Source organism: Triturus cristatus, chromosome 3_1, assembly GCF_964204655.1.
Source record: "Triturus cristatus chromosome 3_1, aTriCri1.1, whole genome shotgun sequence".
Lineage (NCBI taxonomy): Eukaryota > Metazoa > Chordata > Amphibia > Caudata > Salamandridae > Triturus > Triturus cristatus.
In genome coordinates, this window is record NC_140583.1 from 645,662,987 (window position 1) to 645,685,195 (window position 22,209).

The window sequence follows — 22,209 nt, forward strand, 5'->3', positions numbered from 1 at the left end:
AAACAAGCTTTGAAAATGCAATAGGTCTCGCCTTTGATTAAGTTAAAGCCATTTGCTTTGCTAATGGTATTGCATAGCAAAGCAAATGGCTTTAGCTTAATCAAAGGCGAGACCTATTGCATTTTCAATGCTTGTTAAAGTGGCTTCTAGGTTACGTTTCTGGTCCAAAATGATTCCAAAGAATTTGGCAGAGTAAACAGTTTGATGCTAAAAACCAGCAGACCTGCTTATTTTATTCAATTTTTATTCAGAATCCTGTCAGGTTTTGAGGATAAGAGAAACATATTCTGTTTTTTTGTTTGCTCAGTTTTAGATATTTACTTTTTTTGTCATTTTCTTTTGGGTAGACAGTGCAGCACTGGGTGGGCAGAGGCTCCGGACACCTTAAGGAATAACTGGGTTTCATGTTCACAGAGACTTTCTTACTCTGCTAATGGTGGCCCCAGGGGTTCCAAATACATATTGACATGTGGAGGTACCACTACTGGGCCCTGGGGTGCACTACAAGAAACGGGGGTTGGTTTGGCGGGAGGCTCCACACAGAGACACTGGTGAACTAGATACATTCAAACCATAGTAGTGCCATGTTATTAAATGTGATCCCTTCTATGGGGGGTAGAGATTATTATTATAGTTTATCCTGACGCATGTTGGCCGATTTACATTTTTTGATGGCTCGGATAGAGCTTTGGTTTTTGGGGCAAAGCAAGGCCTCTGCCTCGGCTCTGCTGACAACTTTAATGTGCGTGGTGTGATTCCAGTAAGGCGAACGTTTTCCCTTTCTGCAGACTACTGCGAGAATGGCTCGAGTAATCTGTAAGGAAGTCTCAAATTCGCCAACGCCCGTTAAAAACACACTCCCTCTCTAATAATAATCGATAAATGATAATAATACTTAACTAAACTGGTTGACCATGTATGAACACAAAAAGTGCCTTCTCCGTTAAGGTACTAGCTAAGTTTACAATAAAGCGGGCAGTTCTTCCATCGTTGTGATCTCTTATTCTTCGTAAATAAACTATTCGTGGGCGTGTCCAATTTTTCAAAATATTCATTTTGTGTGCCCTCTTTCTACTTCCATGGCACAGTCCTCAGCCGCGCTCTCTGATTGGCTCTGTCTCTCTTCTGACGTCGCATGCATGTCGCGGTCTGCTTACGTCGCCTTGATTTACATTGCAGTTTACTTCCTGCTTGAGCTGCTGAAGGCTGTGAGTGCAGTGAAAGATGCATCGACGTGGGGGTTGGGGCTGGCGCCATCGCCAAGAAGAAACTGGCAAGAGTAAGAGACATTGAGCGGTAAATGTAAACTTGTCTAATCCTTACAGTCTGCAGTCACCCTCATTATTTTGTCGCGCTCACCAAAGCACAGCTCATGTCAGAATCTAACAACTGTTGCAGACACCAGGACCGATAAAACAACAAACACAGAAAAGCAGAGGACGAGCTGGCAACAAAGATTGTGTTTTATATTGTTATGTCATTTCCATTTGGAAAGTACTTTCAACCATTATTGTAGCTCCGTAGCACTATCACCCTCTGTGCGTTTGAAGGAACCGTCATTCAAAATGTGTGATGGGATTTGGTTGTCTCTGGATGGTACACATTTGACCCTTTCTTTAGATTTTTCAAAATACGATTGTGTGAATTAGTGTAGTAGAAGAGTGCAGTGCTTTAAATGACAGCAACTTACTGGTACTCGTTTTAATACTGGAACTCTCCTAGTCGAATGAGAGTTCTTGAAGTTGGGGCAGCGTTTTGCAGGAGATTCTGATGATGAGGGGGGAATCGGAGAAAACCCTTGTCTTGCAAGGCTGGGCGGAAGCTGTGTGGCAGTCACCACAGACATTGAAGCACTGTGGATGGCAAGCATTTACAAAAAAGTGCTTGCAATGACGGTTTCGTTTGCCTTTTTCTGCCGCCCCACTTGGACGGCCTTGCCTGCTAAAAGGTTTCTTATCTTTATGGGGCCATGTGTTTGGCCCCATAAAGATAAGAAACCTTTTGCGACGCACAGAAGGCAGAGGAGCCCGTCCAAATGGGACGGCTCAAAAAGCCGAGCAAATACGTCATGAACAGCTCTGTTCCAATGGCTGGCCACTGTTTACCATAAACGGTGACGCCAGCCAATGGAAAAGAGGGATGGGGCTTAGAACCCTTTACCGAAAAGACCTCAAAACATTAAATCTCGCCAGCGAGACTGCGCATGTGCGCAGCCTACGCTAGCCGAGACCTAAAAAACTAAAAATTCCGGACTTCACTATTCAGTGTCTTTTCTATACTGATTACTGATCTCTGCTAGTTTTTGACCCTTATGTACTACAGCTGCAATTATGAGTGGGATGGGAATAATACCGGCATCACCTTCAATGTCCTGTGGGATGATGAGGGTAAGCTCCTGCAGTCTTCTGTTTTTTTTCAATAAACACATTTCATTGCCTGCTGAACAGAGGTGTTGCTAGTGTTTTATGGGCTATAGTGCAAGGAAAACAAGCATTTGCAATGCAATAGGTCTCGCATTTATAAGAGTTTGAGCTAATGGCATTGTAAAATTACAATGCCTTTTATTTATGTTTTGGTTTTAAAACAAATAAAAGGCATTGTCATTTACAATGTCAGTAGCATAAACTCGCATAAAAGCAGTGTGTGGAGTGCAGCAGTGTGCGGCGTGCAGCAGTGTGCGGCGTGCAGCAGTGTTTCGTGTAGCAGTGTGAGGCATGCAGCACTGTGTGGCGTGCAGCAGCGTGCAACAGTGTGCGGCGTGCAGCAGTCTGCTGCGTGCAGCAGTGAGTAATGCAGCAGTGTGCGGCGTGCAGCAGTGTGCGGCGTGCAGCAGTGTGCGGCGTGCAGCAGTGAGTAATGCAGCAGTGTGCAGCAGTGTGCGGTGTGCAGCAGTGTGCGGTGTGCAGCAGTGTGCGGCGTGCAGCAGTGTGCGGCGTGCAGCAGTGTGTGGCGTGGTTTGTGAACAACAAGAAAAGCGGACGTCAAAGGAAGGGTGGGAGGGAACGAGCATATGGGGTGTGAGTTATAACGAAAGTTAATTGTTGTAAGAGGGGATGCAGGGAGTGAGGCCGAGCACGCGCTGGCGAAAGCAGTCTGCTGCTTTCAAGTCCGATGCCAGCTTCGCGCTTGAATGCCTCTCATGCACTGGCCATAAACCGCATTCCTAAGGTCTTGTGCCCCTTACTGAATCTCTCTGAATGCGTGAGGTGGCGCACGAGCAGGAAGTAGCTGGTGGCAAATGGAATGCGCGTGGTTGTGCGCGTAACCGCCACCCAATCCGCCTGGGAAGCCTTTGGGAGCATTTTCTGAAGCCCCAACATAAGTCTCGCTGAGCGATCGCTTACGCGATAGCCAGGCGAGACATAAAAATGGGCCATCTTGACACTGTCTGAACTTTGAAACATAGCAATAAGTAGGGTTTAGTGGGCCCTTCAGGACCCCGACCCATGGCACAAATAGAAGTTAAGTCCCTGAAACTGAACTAAAGTTGTTTTTCTGTTTCTCTTTAGTTTTTTAAGTCGAGCCTGGGCAGCGCATGCGCTGCTCTGAGAGGCATGCTGTACTGGGGAATAAATTTGACGCCCCGCCCACTCTCCACCCGTGTTTGTCATTGGCTTTTATCATTGTCCTTTGTAAAGGCTAGATTCTGATTCATTTATAGGCTTGTTAGTCCCTCCCTAGTACCGCCTTGTCTTCATTTGTAACAACCCATGAGGACTGACCCTTTTACTTTCGTTGTTACACGATAGGTCTAATTTAGTCTGTAAGCACTACTTTCTTTTATAAGTTTCTCCTACATCTGACACAACATGCATTCCTGCAGCAGTCAGCACGCCATGAGGGCTTTCACTTTCCAAGCAGCAATATAATTACTATGGCTCCCGCTTCACGTACATCGTTATGCAGCGCTTGTTATTTATTTATTTATACTCTCATTCATTTATTCTTGCATCTGCTTCCACTATTGGTCCACAGACTCCACACGCTGCTCTTTTACAAAGTCTATGCTGTTCCTCAGCCTGGAAATGTAGCATTTCGTTCCTCTTCTCCCTTCCCCGCGTTCATAGGAAGGAGCATCCCAGCCAGCAGCAGTCACCCATCCCCCTCCTCCCAGCTCAGCCCCCAGAGAGCAAGCCCGACCGAGCTCCCTTCCCATGCCTGCCCCTGGCCTTACAGCACTGAGCCAGGCAGAGCGGGCACTTTCCCTCCCCATGGTCCGGTATGCACGGTTGGGACGCAGAGGGGGAGCTAGAAAAAAACAGCTCTTCTTTGGCTCCGAAGACCGCTTAATCACTCTCATCACAAATCCTTCTTTCCTGGTTTCTGGCTAGACATGCGCAGCTTCATCCAGCACCCAATAAGCTCATAACAAGCATTTGCAATGCAATAGGTCTCGCATTTGCGAGAGTTTAAGCTATTCTCATTGCAAATGACAATGCCTTTTATTTGTTTTAAAAACTAACACATAAAAGGCATTGTCATTTAACAATGGCAATAGCTCAAAGTCTCGCAAATGCAAGGCCTATTGCAATGCAAATACTTGTTTAAATTATTGCACGTCCCATAGTTCTGCCTGCACGACAAGCAGGTGAAAGCAGCAGGTGAAAGCAGCTAATGTGAGTGTTAGGGATGCCAAGCACACTAAGACCTCTCCGAGGTTTATTTTTTAGCTGGGCATAATCACAGAAAAAGGTCTGGTACTACAATTGCATTCATAGCGCGTACTACCTCAGATGAACAAGGCTTTGAAGCTTTTGGTACACAGACTTCTCCACAATGCTCTACTTCTCAGGATGAAAAGTGCTGTGGCAACAAATGAGAGACAGAATGCTGAATGAATCAAACATTCACCCTCAGTCAAGAGATCTGGGTTAAATCCATTGGTCTTTAGCTCACTATGCCACCCCAGTTTGGACCCAGCCATATGCAAATTAGTCTTGACCCTGCTCCTAATGGGAACAGTCCAGAAGGCTGGTGGCATAAGATGGACAGCTACATGATTCAAGTCCTCCGTATGCACACACAGGCTGGAACACTCACAATGGGCATTTGACTTTGCCTTTAGTAAACAACAAAAGAGTGAATAAGGAGAAAGAACAACAGCGTGGGCAAAAACCAAAAGGATTTGTTAAAAGAACCCTCACTCACCAACCTGGTTGGTGACATGCTTCATCATCGGGTTCCAACCAAGGAGGCCGAATGACTCCCTGGTGTGCTGCGACGCCTGAATTACAGCGGAGCTGGTTTTTGATGGAAGGGTGGGTGTGAATTTTAAAAGGTTAGTGGTTTTAACCGATAACAATTTTAATCAAGGCAAACCAAAAACCATTAAAAACTGGTGAAACGGACAAGAACTGGTTGGCTAGGATAACCAAAGTTCGTCCGATTTAGGTCAGTGAAAAAGGAGTGGTCGGCATGTTTCAGCTTATCATGCCAAATTAGCTAAGCATTCTTCAGGACCAGATGGAATTCCACGGCGGTATGCGCACGCTAAGGCGCACCCTAACCAGTGGAATGGAAGTGGTAAAACTTACGGTTCTACCGATAACCCTCCTTGTTATTCCTGGGCTATTAAATTTCGTATGCAATGTACGACTAACATCATGGGTCCGAGAGGGGGGTAGTGTTCCATGCTCGCACACTCCCGCAGTAGACCTGATTCAGTCCTGCTCGGCGATCCGGGCCGAGCAGGAGTAGACTGTGGTAAACTTAAGTAGGGGCCGATTGGAGTGGGGTAGATTGTAGAGGATTGGAGTGGGGTATATTGCAGTGGAGTAAATTGTACTGGTAGATTGGGGTGGAGGGTGGGTGGATTGAAGTGAAGTAGATTGGAGTGGGGTGCGGTAAATTGGGGTGGAGTGGGCTGATTTGGGGTAGACTTGTGGATAGATTTGAGTGGGGTAGATTGGACTGGAAGAATGGGGTACTGTGGAATAGGATAGACTGCAGTAAGTGGAGTAAATTGGAGTGGGATAGACTGGTAGGGTGGGGTAAATTGGGCGGAGTGGGTTAGAGTGGAATATGGTAGATAGATGTTGAGTAGTTAATTTGGAGTTAAGTGGGGTAGACTGTGGCAGATTAGAGTGGGCTTGATTACAGTGAAATTGGAGTGACTGGAAAGTAGTGGGGTGGATTAAGGTGGAGTGGGGTAGATTGGAATGGGGTGGATTAGAGCAGGGTAGATTGGAATGTGTACATTGTGGTAGAGTAGAATGGTGTGAGGCAGACTGCAGTGAGAGAGTGGAGTAGTTTGGAGTGGAGTAAATTGAAGTAGAATTTACTGGGGTAGAGTGGAGTGGGTAGATAGGATTGAGTGGGGTAGGTAGGTAGGATTCGAGCGGAGTGGGGTGGATTGGATTTGAGCGGCACAGGGTAGATAGGATTGGAGTGGGTAGAGTAAGGTAGATTGGAATGAAGTTGGGTAGTTTGGAGTGGGGTAGATTGTGGTAGATGGGAGTGGAGTACACTGGAGTGGGGGAGATTGGAGTAGGGCGGACAGGTGGGGTGGATAGACTGGGGTAAATTGGAGTGGGGCACAGTGAGGTAGACTGGAGTGGGACAGACGGAGCTAGAGTGGAGTAGATTTAGTGACCCGAGATAGATTGTAGTGGAGTAGAGATTGGAGTGGGGTAAATTGGACTGGGGTGGAGTTGGGTAGATTGCAGCAAGGTGGAGTAGGTTGAAATGTGGTTGGGGAAGACGAGTGGAGTAGATTGGAGAGGGGTAGATTTAAGTGGATTGGAACAGGAGAGTGGAGTGGGTGGGGTTGATTGGGTTAGATTTAGTGAGGTGTGAAAGATTGGAGAGTAGTGGGGTAGATTAGTGTGAAGTAGAGAAGATTGACATAAATTGTAGTGGGGTAAATTAGGCTGGAGCTTGGTTGATTGTAAGGGGGTAGATTGGAGTGGAGAGGGGTAGACTGGATCGCAATGGAGCGTGTTGGGGTAGACTGGAGTATTCTAGATTGGAGTTAAGAGCGGGGTAGATTGGGGTGAAGTAAATTAGAGTGGGGTGGATTGGATTTAGTGAAGTGGGGGAGACTGGTGTGGATTGGGGTAGAGTGGAATGAGATGGATTGGGGAATACTGGAATGGATTAAGTGGTGTGGAGGGGAACAGAGTGGAAGGGTGTAGTGTGGAGGGGTGTAGAGGAGAGTGCTGTGGAGTGAGTGGTGTGTCGTGGAGTCAAGTGGCATGTAATAAAGTGGCATAGAATGGAGCGGCATAGAGCGGAGTCCAGTGTTGTGGAGTGTTGTAGTGTGGAGTATGCATGGTATGGTATCACACTGCCATTACAGACACATTTTGAATTGAAATTACCATTATATTTGCACATGCAGCTTAGTTTGAATGCGCACGAACGATGTGACGAAAAGGCATCAACTAATGGATTGATTAGTTTTGATAGTATTCAAATATTTGTTTTCACCACACTTCGTTTGTAATTTGATAATTCTGAAACATCAGCATAGCTCATTTTTGTTGTGTGCTAGAAAAAACCTCCTACACCCTCTCCTCCTACATAGTTACTCAGCAGGATTGTCACATAAATTCTCTCACTTTGAAGACAGAGAAAGAAAAGTAAACACCAAGCTCCCTTGGAAAATAAATGTGTGACATTTGACCTCTCTCTATCTTTTAAAACATGGCAAATCTGAAAAGATTAGAACTCGATTTAAAGGTGAATTTACAGAAAACGAGTACTCGGAAGAATACTGTATACAAGGAATGCTCTCTGGAGGGACTAATCCAAACTGGCCAGCCTAAAACAGAGCCAGCAAAAAGAAAGCAACTGTGAGTTACAAACCACAAAGCCAATAGAACATCAATGCAGTCACAGGGAAGCTTTCAGAATGTGCAAATAAGCTATTAAGCAAACCAGACAGTTACACTATCTGATGAGCTTCGACCTAAAAAAACACATCCTACACCCCCTCGTCTGACATGGATACTCAACAGGATTGTCACATAAATACTCTCACTTTGAAGTCAGAAAAAGAAAAGTGAACACCAAGATCCCTCGGGAGAGACAGCTTTAAATTTGGCCTCGGTTTCTCAATGCACAGCAAACGTGACTAAATAAGAACAAGATTTAAAGGTCTGTTTACAGAAAGAGTTTGTGGAAGATTACAGTAAACAAAATTTGAAGGTGCGAGATCAAGCTGCACAGCCTGAAGCAAAAAAAAACAAAGCCGATAAATAGAAAGCCAGAAAATGTGGGTTACAATCCACAAATCCCAAAAGGTCATCTTTCTGAATGCCCCCCACGATATCTTTAGCAAACCAGACAGCTGTGCCGTCTGGTACGCTTCGACCTAAAAAATATAATTAAAAAAAAATAAAAACATTCCAAGGGCAAATAGGTCCGTATGACTGAAATGCACTAAGGTTGGATCCAGTACAGAGAACGGAATAAAGCTGACGTTCCTCTACCCGGATCACTCGCCCTCTGCCGGGGACTGGGCGGGGGACCGAGTTAGCTGTTCGGCTCCGATCACAAGACCAACAATTTCTGCATGAGCGTTGCATTGTCCTGACCGCCCGTAACATGCACTGTGCTACGTCGTCCTGGCCAGTCAGAGACTATTGTCGTAACTTCACCGCCTCGCGGAGGCATGGTCTCTGAACGACACGAACACTATCGAGGACCAATTTTTAATCAACGTGCTTACACCGGATCCATCATATAGCCTAAACAGTCCGAATATTTCTCCAGACCACTCTTACAACATGCTCCGACCCCCTCAGAAAGGCACTGTCACAATGTGATCGCGACGAGGGCTCTGGCTAGGTTCGCATGAGCTTTGTCCAGTGTCCTTAACCACTTCAAATGGGTATGAACTGCCGCGGGCTCTATACCTTCTAAAAGAGGCGCCGCTTGCGTGTTCCCCTGCAGAGCTCGGCTCTCCCATACTCGGGGGGCGGGGGAAGAGCACACGCTAGATCAACAAAATGGCAGCAGCCGGAGCTGGACGGAGTCATGTTCCGGAGCCAGGCGCGTCCCCCACGGACACAATGCGCCCTTTGGTAAAGTAAAGAGCCAAGGAAGATCCGATCCCTGGTCCTGTGGTTCGGCTCGCTGGCCCTGACGTCTCTGTTTACCAGCTAACACCGAGTAGAAAATGGCGGCTCCTTTTGGGTGAGGCCGGTTGCCGTAACACACCAGACTTTCGTAGATGCCCATCATCCTGTCCACCGGCGGAAGGCCACAGCTGGCAAAACCTGAAGGGAGCGCCGCTTCTTGTACACTGTCTCCTCGGATCGTTTTTAAGAACCGGACTATTGCCACCAGATCGCAAGCTGGACCCTCCCCTCTTTTTTCACGGGGTGTCCGCACACTCCAGCCAGTATTTAACCTGTTTTACGAAGCGAGATCTACAGCCCATGATGCCCATATAACAACCACCCCCACCAGATTACTTCCTCGCAATCGAACCTACTTCTGCCCAGAGCGCCCGGCACACCTGCGCAGAAGCGGCTGCAGCTGCGCGAATTCTAAACCAAAACAGTCCGGTGGAGTATGAGGTGGTCCGTTGAAGCGTTTCATGTAGACTGTTGGTGTTTGAGTGGTCGGAATATCCCGCGAATCGGTGCAGTGACAGAAGAACCTGACAGGACATAATAGATCTCCGAGGCTCGCGCGCAGACACTGCGCGCAACGGTACTCCTGACCCCACTAACATTGCTCAAAAAGTTTTCATCGCCCTTCCGTTTAGTGCATACTGAAGCAGGCTGCTTTCCGTACCTTAAAAGTGACGGGTTTACTACGCTCCCCACTGAACCCCCCTCCTCGCGCAAATATCCGCGCGCAAATATCCGCGCATTTAAAGAAATGGCTCGCATCTCACTCCGCGCTACAAACTTAAACATGGCTACTAGTCCAATGTAGTTTTACCTCCGGGAGAAAGACCCCTGACAGTAACTGACGTCCCGGGATAACGGGACCATGCCCGCTTCTCTCCCTCACGCCCCCCTTGCACCACTGCGGGGCAGGAGCAGTTCACACGGGATCACGCAGGGTCGCAGAGCACGGGCTTCCCACTTCTTACAAAACACCTTACCCCCGTGAAGATAGCTTACCTCGGGTGGCGTCCTGTTCCTGAGTTCCAGGTGGATCCTCTTCTTCATGTCCATCCTCCACCAGCCGATCCGATAATCGATAATCACGAAAGCCGACTCTCTGGGATCAGCTGGATCCACCCGCGCCTGCACAACACTAACCTGATCTCTAGTGGGCGGAGCCTACTTGGGACTGATGGCCTAGTCCGCCAATCACGGCTTGAGTTTAGATCCCCAAGTCTAGGAATGACCAATGATGGGCTGCAGAGGATGGCTGATTGAGGGTGCAGAGCAAGCTTTCTATATAACGCTGCGGGGCCGAGAAAGCGGCTCCGCTAGAGTATTCTGAATGATCCGGAGACTGGTGTTCGGTAAGCGGCGCGACACACCTACCCAGCCGCGGGATCCACTGGCCGTGATCTGCCAGTCCCCTTAATATGAGGGATCTTCTTGTCAGGGAGTTACCACCCCTGCAGGATCTGAGTCTCCTCCCACGTGATGCTGGATCTGCTGCTTTCATAGATCTTCGACCGGAGGGTAATCTGGAGCTAGGTCACAAATTCTTGATTTGCGGTTGGGATATATGCGTTGGCAAGCAATTTCCTTTCCCCGCGCCCATTCCTCATCCCATCGTGCTTCCTATAGATAATCCGCGCGCTATTTTAAGCGCTTCGGAATTCGCTGATAGAGATTTATGACAGGGACGTAGATTCCACCTTTTGCAGACAATGCTTGGTCATTATTTCTGATTCTAAAAGGCCCAAAAGCTAATACTTGTAAATAATTTTGTCATATCCTCCATATTCCATTTTTTTCTGCCCCTTATGCTGTAATAATCATTTATGAAGAGCTTAAATTTCGTTACGATACTCTCGAACTACTTTTTACGTATTTGATTTGTTAAGCGTAGAATACAAATGGGGTAAATATCTTATTGTACGAATTATGCCCACTTTTTACCGCCCTAAATAAAATAAAAAAAACATCGCTTATGTTGGTTAAAAAAAAGTCAGTTAGCACCCGTAGCTAGGAGATCTGCTATTAAATGACTCTCCCCGCTGTCTAGTCTGTGCATGGCATCGGCCTCAACAAGCTCTCCTACAGATCATTTGTAAAGTGTTGGCAGGCTTCTGCAAATCAAGTGGGCGGGAGTTTGCCGGTTCTCGAACCCCTCCGTGCTGCATATCTATAAGGGATCACTTTCGCTGCGAAGCATTTTAATGAATCATTAAATAAAATGCATTTTTTTTTAAAAGTCTTTAATCTTTACATTTCTAAAAATTACTTTTTCTCCCAGTAAATTACCTGCCTGCACCCACCAAACCACTTCAATTACATTGTCTCAAGAAATGAAACTGCATAGGAGGGGCTGAGTGTTCATGCCTCAAGATTAATATAGTAGTTGTTTGGAGGATCAGCAAGCTGTTGTGGTCCACCCTGTGGAGTTCCGTCCTTGAGCGAGTGCAATACATTCTGCAAGCCCCCGAAAGGAAGAGGAGGTTCCCTGAAGAGACGAGGGCTGTATTCTTAGAGCCCAAGGACTAGACAGGACAGAAGTACGCTGAATCAAGGCAACAGAGGGCAGATTCTCCAGTGCTATTCTGGTCCATGCCTGTCTCTGCAAGATGGGGGTGTGGGTTGCTGAGAGTCCACACATTACTGACCCCAGCAGGGAAGACTGTCGGTAATGCACAGTGAATCATTCAAGGGCTCTCAACCACAGTGGGTAAAACCAACATACGTGGGGGTCCCACACCTCGATCCTGGGGGTTGGAATGGGGCAGATCGAATAATCAGCTTGCGCCTAACCCAACATCTTCACAGTTACTTGGGCTACTTGCAGACTCCCAGGTGATGGGAATAACCCTTACATTTCCTGGGAGACCAAGGGCACTAGGGTCTATCTGAGGGGAGTTGACTGTTCAATGAACAAATAATTGCAGTTGGTCCTCTGCGCGGTCAAGGCCTGCTTTTTTTTTTTTGCTCATATTTTGTTTCACTTAAACTGTTAAAGCGCTTATGTCAATTAACACTTCATCTTTTCAACACTGGAAACGAGCAGGTCACTAGGAGCATCGAGGAGTCAGAAGTATGACAGACGTAAAATTTGGTTGATTGAAGATGTTGTTTGCTGTTTGGGATTATTTCACTATGAGGCACCAACTGCCAAGGGCATTGTGTGTTGATTTTGAGGGAGAAAGCGGAAATGTATTCTACCAGAGGGATTAGCATGACCTTACACCAGTAAAAGTCTCCAGTTGAATACCAAAAATATAGCGAATCTGGAAATACCCCCCTGGCAGTATAGTTTGCAGGAACACAGAGGGAATCCAATACCACAGAGACTTATGTGGATTGACAGGGCGAAGAAACCAATAAAGCAACATGAAAATGACACGGAGCAATGGCTAATCCACACCCAATTATGATGCCAGAAAATCTGAAAAGGGGACCAGGGCCAACTGGCCTTGCCTGTAACAAATCTAGCCAGTTGTGATGCAACCTTGAATAGCAGGAAAGGGAGACCACGAATTGGGGTCCGGTTTTCCCAGTGAAACACCTGGATGTTAACCTGTAGGATTTACCATTAGTCTGGGGGAGCAGGACCAAATGACCACATAAATGTAAGGAAAACGCCAGCACCTGCAAGTACAATGCTGATAGGCTGCAGTTGTGGGCTAGAGCATGAACAATGGAAGACTGTATCAAGACAGTCCTATTGTAGAAATGGTCGCATGGAACTGACACCGAGGCATAGTGCAACCTGCATTGTTAGATGCAGAGTGCAGACCCTTGCAAGCAGCTTACAAATGCAAACCATGAGCGGGCTACAATTTGCCGGAAAAAGAGGAAGCTTGAATACCCCACAAGAAACAGGACCAGCATTCTCCCACTATATGTCCAAAGTGCAGGTCACTGTTACAGAAAGAGGGGGCAGGCGTTTGGGAAGAACACATAAGAGTAGCACTGTACAGGAAACCCATCTTTACAGATATACCACTAGTTACACCCAGGAAGCATCGGTCAAAACTCAGGCCAGAAAGCATAAAAAAATATATGCAGCCAAACGAGAGAAATCTCTGCCCCAGACTAGTGTGATCCCAAAACCAAGTCACCCACAGACCAACAGTTATAGTAACCGTGCAGCAGGGGAGAGCAGGAAAAGGAACTGCAGCAGAGTGGCAAACCAGAAGCAGCTGCTACCAGACATGGTGAGCCATCCAAATTTCCAAGGACACAAATCCAGTTCAACATGGAAGAAAAAGCTCACTTCTGGCCAACCACAGAAACAGACGCACATGGAAAGACAGGAGCCACACACATCCAGCATATCCTTCCACTGCCAGAGAAATTGGGGAGAGAAAAACTGTGTGGTAGGAGGAAACATTTTAAGTGGATCAATCAGGACAAAACGTGCAGCACAAGCACAGGTCCTTCACATGTCTGCAGCCAGCAGAACAATGACCCTCCTCCCCTTCATGAGAAAGGAATACAAAGGTAAAAATACCAGCAGTATGATGTGCCATCAATGACCTCGTAATAGACGATAAGAACTACATCCAAGAAGCACCCCCTTAGAGCTCCCACAACACAACTCAAAAGCATCGGGATAGGCACTGAAAGAAGGCTCCACAAAACCAGTCAAAGGAGCAAACTGAAAAAAACAAGGTTGCTGAACCTAATAAGGAGTTGGCACCTCTGCAGTTGAGTATAGGCGGTATGACAAATTCCAGTGAGTCTCTAACCATGCTTAGTTCACAGGTGATCAAAGCCACCATTAGGAGTGGACGGAACTCACAGAGTTTTACTCCAACATAGTTGCGTAGAAATTCTGAAGAGTTCTGCCAATGAGCTGAAATATGCGCACCACACTGCAATTTAGTGCCAGTAGTGAGAGCCGTGGTGAAAATCGGCATGAACTGTACCATGTGGTGAGCAAGAGTGCACTGCTGTTCAAGTTGATTTTGCTACAGCTAGAGTAGAAAACCAGGAGCCACACACATCCAGCATATCCTTCCACTGCCAGAGAAATTGGGGAGAGAAAAATTGTGTGGTAGGAGGACACCAAACCTACTTGAGAAGCAGTCCTCTCCCTGCGACCACCCACGTTTGAAAATCATTATGGGGGGCGCCAAGTCACACTTGCCTGCTGGCATTTCTTGAGCATTGCGGGAAAAAAATTCTGCCATGCAGCGGTTGGTGACCATGCAGCGGTTGGTGAAATTTGGCTGGAACTCCACGTTACAAGAGCAACATGGAGTCTCCAAATTCCGCAGGTGGAATGAAACATTGCACCCGCCCCTAGTCAGCATGCCTCATTATTATCCCACTGAGCTATTAGTGTTGTGGCAGTAGAGTTGACCGTTGAATAAGTGAGTGATGTGTTCTCCTGTACCCGGGTTGCCAGGTGGCCTTGAAATATCTATGGAACTATGTTTTATATCTCAGCCCTGCAATGTGGCTCTCTGCCACAAGTCAACACTATATAAATTGATTAAAAAAAATAAGCCTAATCCTAGCAGCTCTCTGTTCAGAGCTCAGTTGGAAGTATAACGATCAAAGCAGTGATTAAATCGGTAGGTAGTGCCCGGTGCTGATTAACTGTCTTTCTTTAATTTCAAAGGGAAAGTACCTGCACTTTTCAGCTCTGCCACAATACATTTAATGGGAGTCCACCAGCACTTTTTAGGAGCAAGTAGGTACTCTGAATAGTGAGTACTTGCACTTCTATATTTCCATTTAAAGCACTGGACCAAAGTAATTGGCAACAAGTAGCAGATTGCTCCTGGAAAGGCATGTGTTTGGTATTAATTTGTTTACTCGCTGTAACAGACAAATGGTCTTCTGTATTGCAACCACGAGAACTTGGGCCTGTAGTGGTCCCCTAGTCTTGTCTGTGAGCTGGCAGTGGCACAACGAGACTCCGAACACCCTGGTATTTATCAGTTTTGGTGTGCCTTCCTTCAGCTCCGTACACCATAGCACGTCCTCCAGAATGTTTTTTTAAGAATTTGGCCTTGTAGGTCTCGTCCGTATTCTCACATTCATCAGGATACCCTGGGCTTTCGATGTGTAGGGGTTCATATGGATGGAGGAGAAGAGACCCACACATTTTAAGAGTGTTTTGTATGCCTCTGAAAACATAAGCGCGGAGCGAGCAAAACACTGACATGCCTAATTTTTTCAAATAAATAAAATTTTCAGTAAATAGCGGTCTTACAAAGTCCTATCCTAACATCGCTATCTCACTTCTAGTGGGTTGATGAATAAACGCTAATACTACTGAATATTCTTGTGCTCCAAACTGGATTTGAAACCGGGAAATTAACTTTGCGGGGAGCTACAATACAAGTGGATCTTGGGTAGTGTGCTGACAGCAGTTTATTATCAAAAAGAAGCGGACATGTGCAAATCAAGCTGGAAGGCTACACTATTTAAATAATTGCTTCACAAGAAACATTGAAGTCCTTTGGCATAAAAACAAACAGCCAGTACTTGGAACATGACTTGCAAACTATTTTGTTTGCGTACTACTCGCTCATCTTAAGTGCAAAATATAAATTCTTTGTTTTTCAGAGTTTTTATATTACAAAATAAACAATTGGCTGCAGATGGTCATGATGAAAGGCTAACCCAACTATGTCATTAGTTGCTTGTAATGGTGGATGGGGATACTCTGCCTCCAGCATTGTGGCCTCCTTAAATGACTGACATAATTGAGTTCCACCACCATGTATTTTTTTCCAGAACTACAAATGTGTTCCCTTTTCCTGTGGTTCCGACCGTTCTAAATGGCGATCCTCGAAACTGTTGTAGTAGAATGTGGGGGCATTGTTGGACAAGTATAAAGTGGTGGAACAGCTTTCCTGTTCTAGTCGTCAAAGGCTTACAGCAAGTGAGAGATCTAGCCATATTGCCACTAAGTGCTGAACATGTGTAATCCAGTGGATTTGTCACCATTGCTAGCTTTAGTGGGGTCTCACTGGAGTCAAAAGGGGGAGTGCAAGAAGTTTTAGCTGAAAGGACCACCGTTTTACAAAATTGTTTCTGGTACTGCCTTTCAAGAGTTATTTCAAACATACAAAACGTCTATTTTATCATTATATAACAGTTGTGTTGACGTCTGTTTTTACAACAAACGAGTAGTCGAAGTGAGCAAGAGAGGATGCAGAAAGATTTATTAACCCACGGATCTCTATGGTGCATGACGTTGCATGCGTACATAGCTTATCTTTGATTTCACTGGTTACAGACAGTTTCACTCAAACATCTGTGATGTTTTCAAGCTAGGGTCGCTGCATTATCAAGCAAATGAAATGGAATTCTTGTTAGCTTGATTTCTGGGGAGATATCCCCATGGAGGCCTTGTGAGAAAGCCCAGGCCTCTCTTGCTGTTTGTTTCTACAGATATGAAGAAACAGCGGCAAGGTCTGATTTTGCCTTTGCTTTTACGTCAACAGTCTGGATTGGCATGAGTGGATTTGGCACCAGTGCTAGCTTTTCTCTGCTATTATATCGCAACATAGTGTTGTCTGCAGATTGGCCTGACATCGAGTGGAGTTTGTGGCTTCCCACTGCATGAGGTTTTCCACATGAGGCCAGCGTGGCTGCGAGCATCAGCCTCTCATCACCAGTGTCCGAAGGATGACATTTCTCAGGACACTCACCTTGATCAAATCGCGGCTTGGAACACGTGTGATCCAGGCCTACAGGCCCCCCTATGGGCCAAGAAGTAGGCAGTACAAAAGGAGCAAGCTGTTACCAATGCTGTAACAATGGGATCAAGGCATGCCTGCACTGCGTCGTGCTCTCGAGTGGTGGTTCCTGGGCAATTAATGGGAACAATGGAGCTAAAGCAGTTGTGGAGATAAAGAGTGATATACTCAAGAAGGAGCGAGGCAAGGGGCAGAATGAGGATAATGTACCAATTAAAATAAATGCTGAATGGAGCACCATCACCCAGGACACACACTCTGATCAAATCGAGGTTTGAAACAAGTGTGTTCCAGGCCTACAGGCTCCCATATCGGCCAAGAAGTAGGCGGGACAACAGGAGCAAGCTGCTATCGATGCTGTAACCATGGGAACAAGGCATGCGCTGCACTGCGTCGTGCTATGGGGTGGTGGATTCCCAGGCAATTAAGGAGAACAATGGAGTGCAAGCAATTGCGACGATGAAGAGTGATAGGGCCAGAATGGGGATGACAATAAAAAAAATACAGAAAAATAGTTCCAGAAAAGCGGATGGGAACAGTACTTCAGAGACAGTAAACTGATAAGAGAAGCACACAAGGAACTACAGGAAAGAGTATGCTCCAGCCAATAGAAATGGTGAAAAAGTAAGCGAAGCACCGAAACCAATGAAAAGCAAGGGATGTAAGCCCATTTTAGCATTTGTATTAAATACAATAGGTTTCAGAAGCACAGTGCAAGCACTGTGCAGCTGAATCCTAAAAATAGCTGATCTCCAAAACAAATTGGCTGATTGTTAAACATATTTCCACAGTCTTTACATCAATAATTTCTTTTTTGAGCTATGATTGATCCTAAAAAAATATAAATTGATAGTTCTCACTATCTTTTATTGAAAAGTTTGCTGAAGTATAACACAGGAACACAACACTTTTCTTATAATTGTGAAAAGAAAACTTTTTGACTATGAAAGAGGAGGTCGGTAAAGAAGGATCTTAATAAGTTGCACCTTTGGCTGTTTTTAGTCGAGTCAACGAAACGCCAAAGATCCTGGTCCTACTTTTTTGGAAACATGAAAGTAGTACAAAATGTTATCTTTAAAGCATTGCTTTGAATGGAACCCAGCTCCCAGTGCCAACACATTCTAAAAATGTGTTTATTTTTGCCTTGGTCTAAGCGGTAACCTCTTGCACCAGAGCAAGCAAACCAAACAGTAGTGATTACATGCATTAAGAATACCTTCTAGACTGGTCAGGGACTTGTTGCCTTGATTTTTAAAATGGAACTCTTTGTTTTTGTCTCATTAGAAGACCTACGGTTCTCTGTTGTTTTGTTGGGATGTGTTTCACGGGAAAATAAAAAAATCAAATCAAGCTTACCTTTCAGCAACGCCGCGTCCCACGTCTTCTCAGCTCCTGCTCTCCTGCCTCTGGCAGGAAGCAGGCAGCCAGACTCCCTCCTCTAAACCAATCACAACGCTGCAAGCAGCATTGCGATTGGTCTGGACGCCGCCCAGCCAGGGGTTAATGGGGTGGCCATGTTCTCCATGCAGGCTGCTATGAATGGAGAAGGGCAGAGTGCACATCAGTCTTTGCGCACTCAGGAGAGAGTAGAGCAGCCCTGCCCGCAATGTGCAAATGGTTATTACCTTTTAATGTATTGGCTTTCTCACACTGCGAGAAAGCAGTTGGCGACGCTCCTCCACCCTAGTGGAGGAGCCACCGTTGCTGGTTAGTTCTACTTTAGCTCTAGTTAGCTGGTAATACAGTGGTGGTGTCACAGTGTAGTGATGAAATGATAGTATGGTGGTAATGTGTGCTCATAGTGCTGTAAGGTTGTTGAGTGGTGCGGTTAGCAGTGTGCTGCTATGGTTTGGTTGTGTGGTGCTGTGGTGGGGAGTGGTGCCAGGTTTTGTTGCGATGTTTATTGGTGGTATGTTAACTGATGTGTTTAGTTGTGTGCAGTGACAGGTCAGTGGAATAAAGTGGTAGATTAGTGTTGTGAGTATCGAGTAGTGCTGGAGCAGCTGAGTGATGCTGTGAGGTGAAAGTGTATTTCATGTGGTGTGGCAGTGTGATGAAAGATGGTGGTGGAATACTTTTAGGTGGTAGTGTAATCCAGAAATCTTAAATTTCCTAAATTTGTGAAGATTGGTCCTATATGCCATCACCCGTCACCTAAACGTGGCCTTATAAGCTTCCCACACCATAAAACCTGTTGCCGTGTTCACATTCTCCTTAAAAACCACATCATAAAATGCCGGTTTTCATCAATCCATTTTTGATCCGAAAGCAATGTTTTATCAAAGTGCCAAATTTTATAATTTCTCTTGGGAGCGGACAAGTATAGTATCAAGGAGACCAGAGAGTAATCTGATAATGGGTTAGAAAGAATCAAGGATTCCCCCCTTACAAAATGATTACTTATCAAAAACAAAAACCAGGCGGGATGCTGTTTCAAATCTCGCTGAGTAGCACGTGAACTCTATGTCGCCTGGGTGCTCTACCCTCCATGGGTCCAATAAGGCAAAATCCTCTTTTATAATTTTTAAAAATCTATCTGTTTTGGGTTTTAGTTGCTTTTTTGCCTAGTTAGAAGTATCCAAGCCTAGATCTTGTATTAAGTTAAAATCTCCCATGATTATAGACCCATGTGCATTCACCAACAGATCATACACCTGTTTCGGGGCTGCACAGTCATCCCTAATTGGTCCATAATAGTTAAACAGGACGACAGCTACCTCATTAACTAAGACTTCTATCCAAATCCACCTAGCTCCCTCATCCTGGATTACCTTACCCACCTACCAGTCTAGCTCTGTAGATAGAATACCCACTCCACGCACTGCCGCATGGGCCGAAGCAAAATATGCTTGGGCATATTTCTTTGGGAAAGTAAAGTTGGGGGAGTTAGATTTAAGATGTGTCTCCTGCAAAAAATCACCTGAGGAGGGAAAGATTCTAACCATTTTAACATTGCTCCTCTTTTTAGAGCATTGAAAAAAACGTTCACGTTACATGAAATTACCTTCAGCAGTTGTGTCATTCTTCAACCAAATTATACCACTTTAAAAAAAGTCCGCTATATTATCTCGTCTATCTATTTCCTAGTTGCACCAGCTCTTTTGATAAAATCACATATAACCCCTTGATGACAGAGACACTGCCAATTTCAGCTTGGCCTCTGAGTTTAACCATGTTGCCAATCAGCCCCATAACCCAAGTTTGTCCGCTACCTACACGCTCATTTTTAAAAATGCTACACCCCTCTTACCCTGCCCACCCCATACTGTCTGTGTAGCGAGGTAGCCCATCCCTCACGTCCACAGCCTCCCTCCGACCACAAGGTGCCTTGACTTGGCACCCGGGAGCACGTTCCCCCTCCCCCGTCACCCCTATGAGCAAAACCATTTAAATAATTAAGCCCCGAGGTATTTATAATATAAAGTGCTTCAAGAAGGCACTACTTATTCAGTAGCTAATGCTGCCTTAAAGAGGCCCTAGTGCAGTCTATCCCCCCACTGTTACATACTTCCATCAACAAGCAGAGTAGCTCTGGTATAAACTCATGATATCACTTGTGCTTGATGCTTCTTTCCCCCGATAGATAAAGTGCAATAGTGTAATTGTACAAGTTTTTAACCATAATCACAGTACAAAAGCACTTCCAAATTTCAATAATACTCCATAGAGGGAGAGCAATAAGAAAAGTGCAGTCTGTGCAATAGTGCAAATTTTAACCTTGAGGAGAAAACAGTACTAGAGGTTATTGCATCTTCTCTCCAGTACTTTAAACGAAAAAAAAAAGGATGAAATTTGCCACAAAGCTTTTTTTGTGAATAACTGACAAAAAATACTATCTCCCCCCTCACAAAAAGGGAGAAAAATAAAGTGCAATGGTGCAATTGTGCAATGATGAAGATTTCAACTATAAGCATACTGCTAAAGTGCAACGTGCAGAATACGTTAGTGCAAAAAATGCACATTTTCAGCCTTTTAAACTCATTCCGAAATAGAGTGAAAGAGGTAAAGTACAGTATGCAATGGTGCAATAATAAGAGTTACATCTGTAAGCATAGTACTGAAAGTGCAACGTTTGTTAGTTCAAAAACTCCACATTTACCGCCTTTAAACACAATAAAAAAAATGGAACATACAAAGTGCATTCCAGTATCCACAATATTCACAAGACTAAAGAAAAAATCCATTAAGAGAATAGTAGCTATAACAGCAGCAAACAGGAAGGCAATAGTTCAAATCAGCACATCAATCCCTCCCCCGAGGGAGAGAGAAGTGCAAGGTGGCAGAGGGTTCATACAGTCAAACTGTACTTAATATTGAGGTAGATAAAACTCCTAACATACCTGAGTGCAAATAAGAGAAAAAAAAGAACAAAGAAAGAGTCTACTAGTCTAACGATTCACCAATTGTTATAGACAAGAAATCTCTACTTATTTTATATTTGCTTGAGCAATCTTTTGTAGTAAGTCTTGGGCCTCTTTGAGAGTAGGGCACAGGTGAAACCTTCCTTTCCAGAAAACTCTCAGTTTGGACTGCTGGGCAATAGAGGCCTGTGTTCCTGCACTCTTAATTTGACTCAACATCCCAACAAAATCTTTCTGTCTTCGTGCTACTGCTGCCGACATATCGGAGAACACTCGTACTCGGCCCCCATTGGGTAGAACAATCCCTTTTTTTGATCGCCTTGGTTAACACTGCTTCTCTAATGCGATAATCCGAAAAGTTAACAATCATTGTTTTAGGATACTTAGCCCCTGGAATTTTCTGGAAGGGAACTCTATGGGCCTGCATTACTGTAAGATCTGCGGGCGCCTTCTCAAGCACATGATCTCTGATTATTGATTCAATGTAGGCCACCGGATTAGACTGGCCATCAATACGTTCGCTGTGTTCTGGAATCCCGGTGAAAAATAAATTTGAACGTCTAGCATAGTTTTCCATCTCATCCATCTTAATCTGGGAGGCCTGTAACTTCTTCTGGAGAGAAACAATATCAGAGTCACATAGCGCAGAGCGGTCCTCAATATCAAATACCCGTTGCTCCAGTTCCTTAAATCTCTCGGGTATTTGTTGCATCATGGTTTCTATTTTATCTAAACGTTGGTGCAATAAAGAGAGCTCCTGGGCTTGCAGGGTCTTGCAGTCCCGGATTTCATCCAAAATAGTCTCAAAGAGCTGTTTCATTTTGTCCATCGGGACGGATGAAGAGTGGGCCATAGTAGTAGTGGTAGCCCCTTTAGCGCTAACATCTCTGTTGTCAACTCCCTGCTGAAGAGGCACGGTCATCACTTCTGGCCTAGTTTGCTTCAGAAGACTGATGTAATAAAGGGGATAGGGACCCCAGGCCCTCACGCATCTTGGAGTTACGCCTCACTCTCTCCAGCACTACTCCTTGAGCAGAGCCCACCAATTGTATAGATTGAACCTGATCCTCTAAG

The 22,209-nt window shown here is 45.4% G+C and overlaps 1 protein-coding gene and 1 long non-coding RNA gene across 2 annotated transcripts in view; both read right to left on the minus strand.

The window, feature by feature from the left end:
- Window positions 1-10,580, minus strand: part of ANP32A (acidic nuclear phosphoprotein 32 family member A) — a 136,837-nt gene extending 126,257 nt beyond the window's left edge. The window contains exon 1 of the mRNA XM_085644644.1: window positions 10,080-10,580. Coding sequence (XP_085500770.1) covers window positions 10,080-10,133 — 54 coding nt within the window. The 5' untranslated portion in view covers window positions 10,134-10,580. The remainder of the gene's footprint in view (window positions 1-10,079) is intronic.
- On the minus strand, window positions 231-9,406 carry LOC146860715 (uncharacterized). The gene is made up of 2 exons (XR_014978853.1): window positions 8,859-9,406; window positions 231-1,270 (listed from the first exon to the last, which is right to left on the minus strand). It is a non-coding gene; the product is annotated as an uncharacterized LOC146860715 (long non-coding RNA).
- Window positions 10,581-22,209: the final 11,629 nt, after the last annotated feature.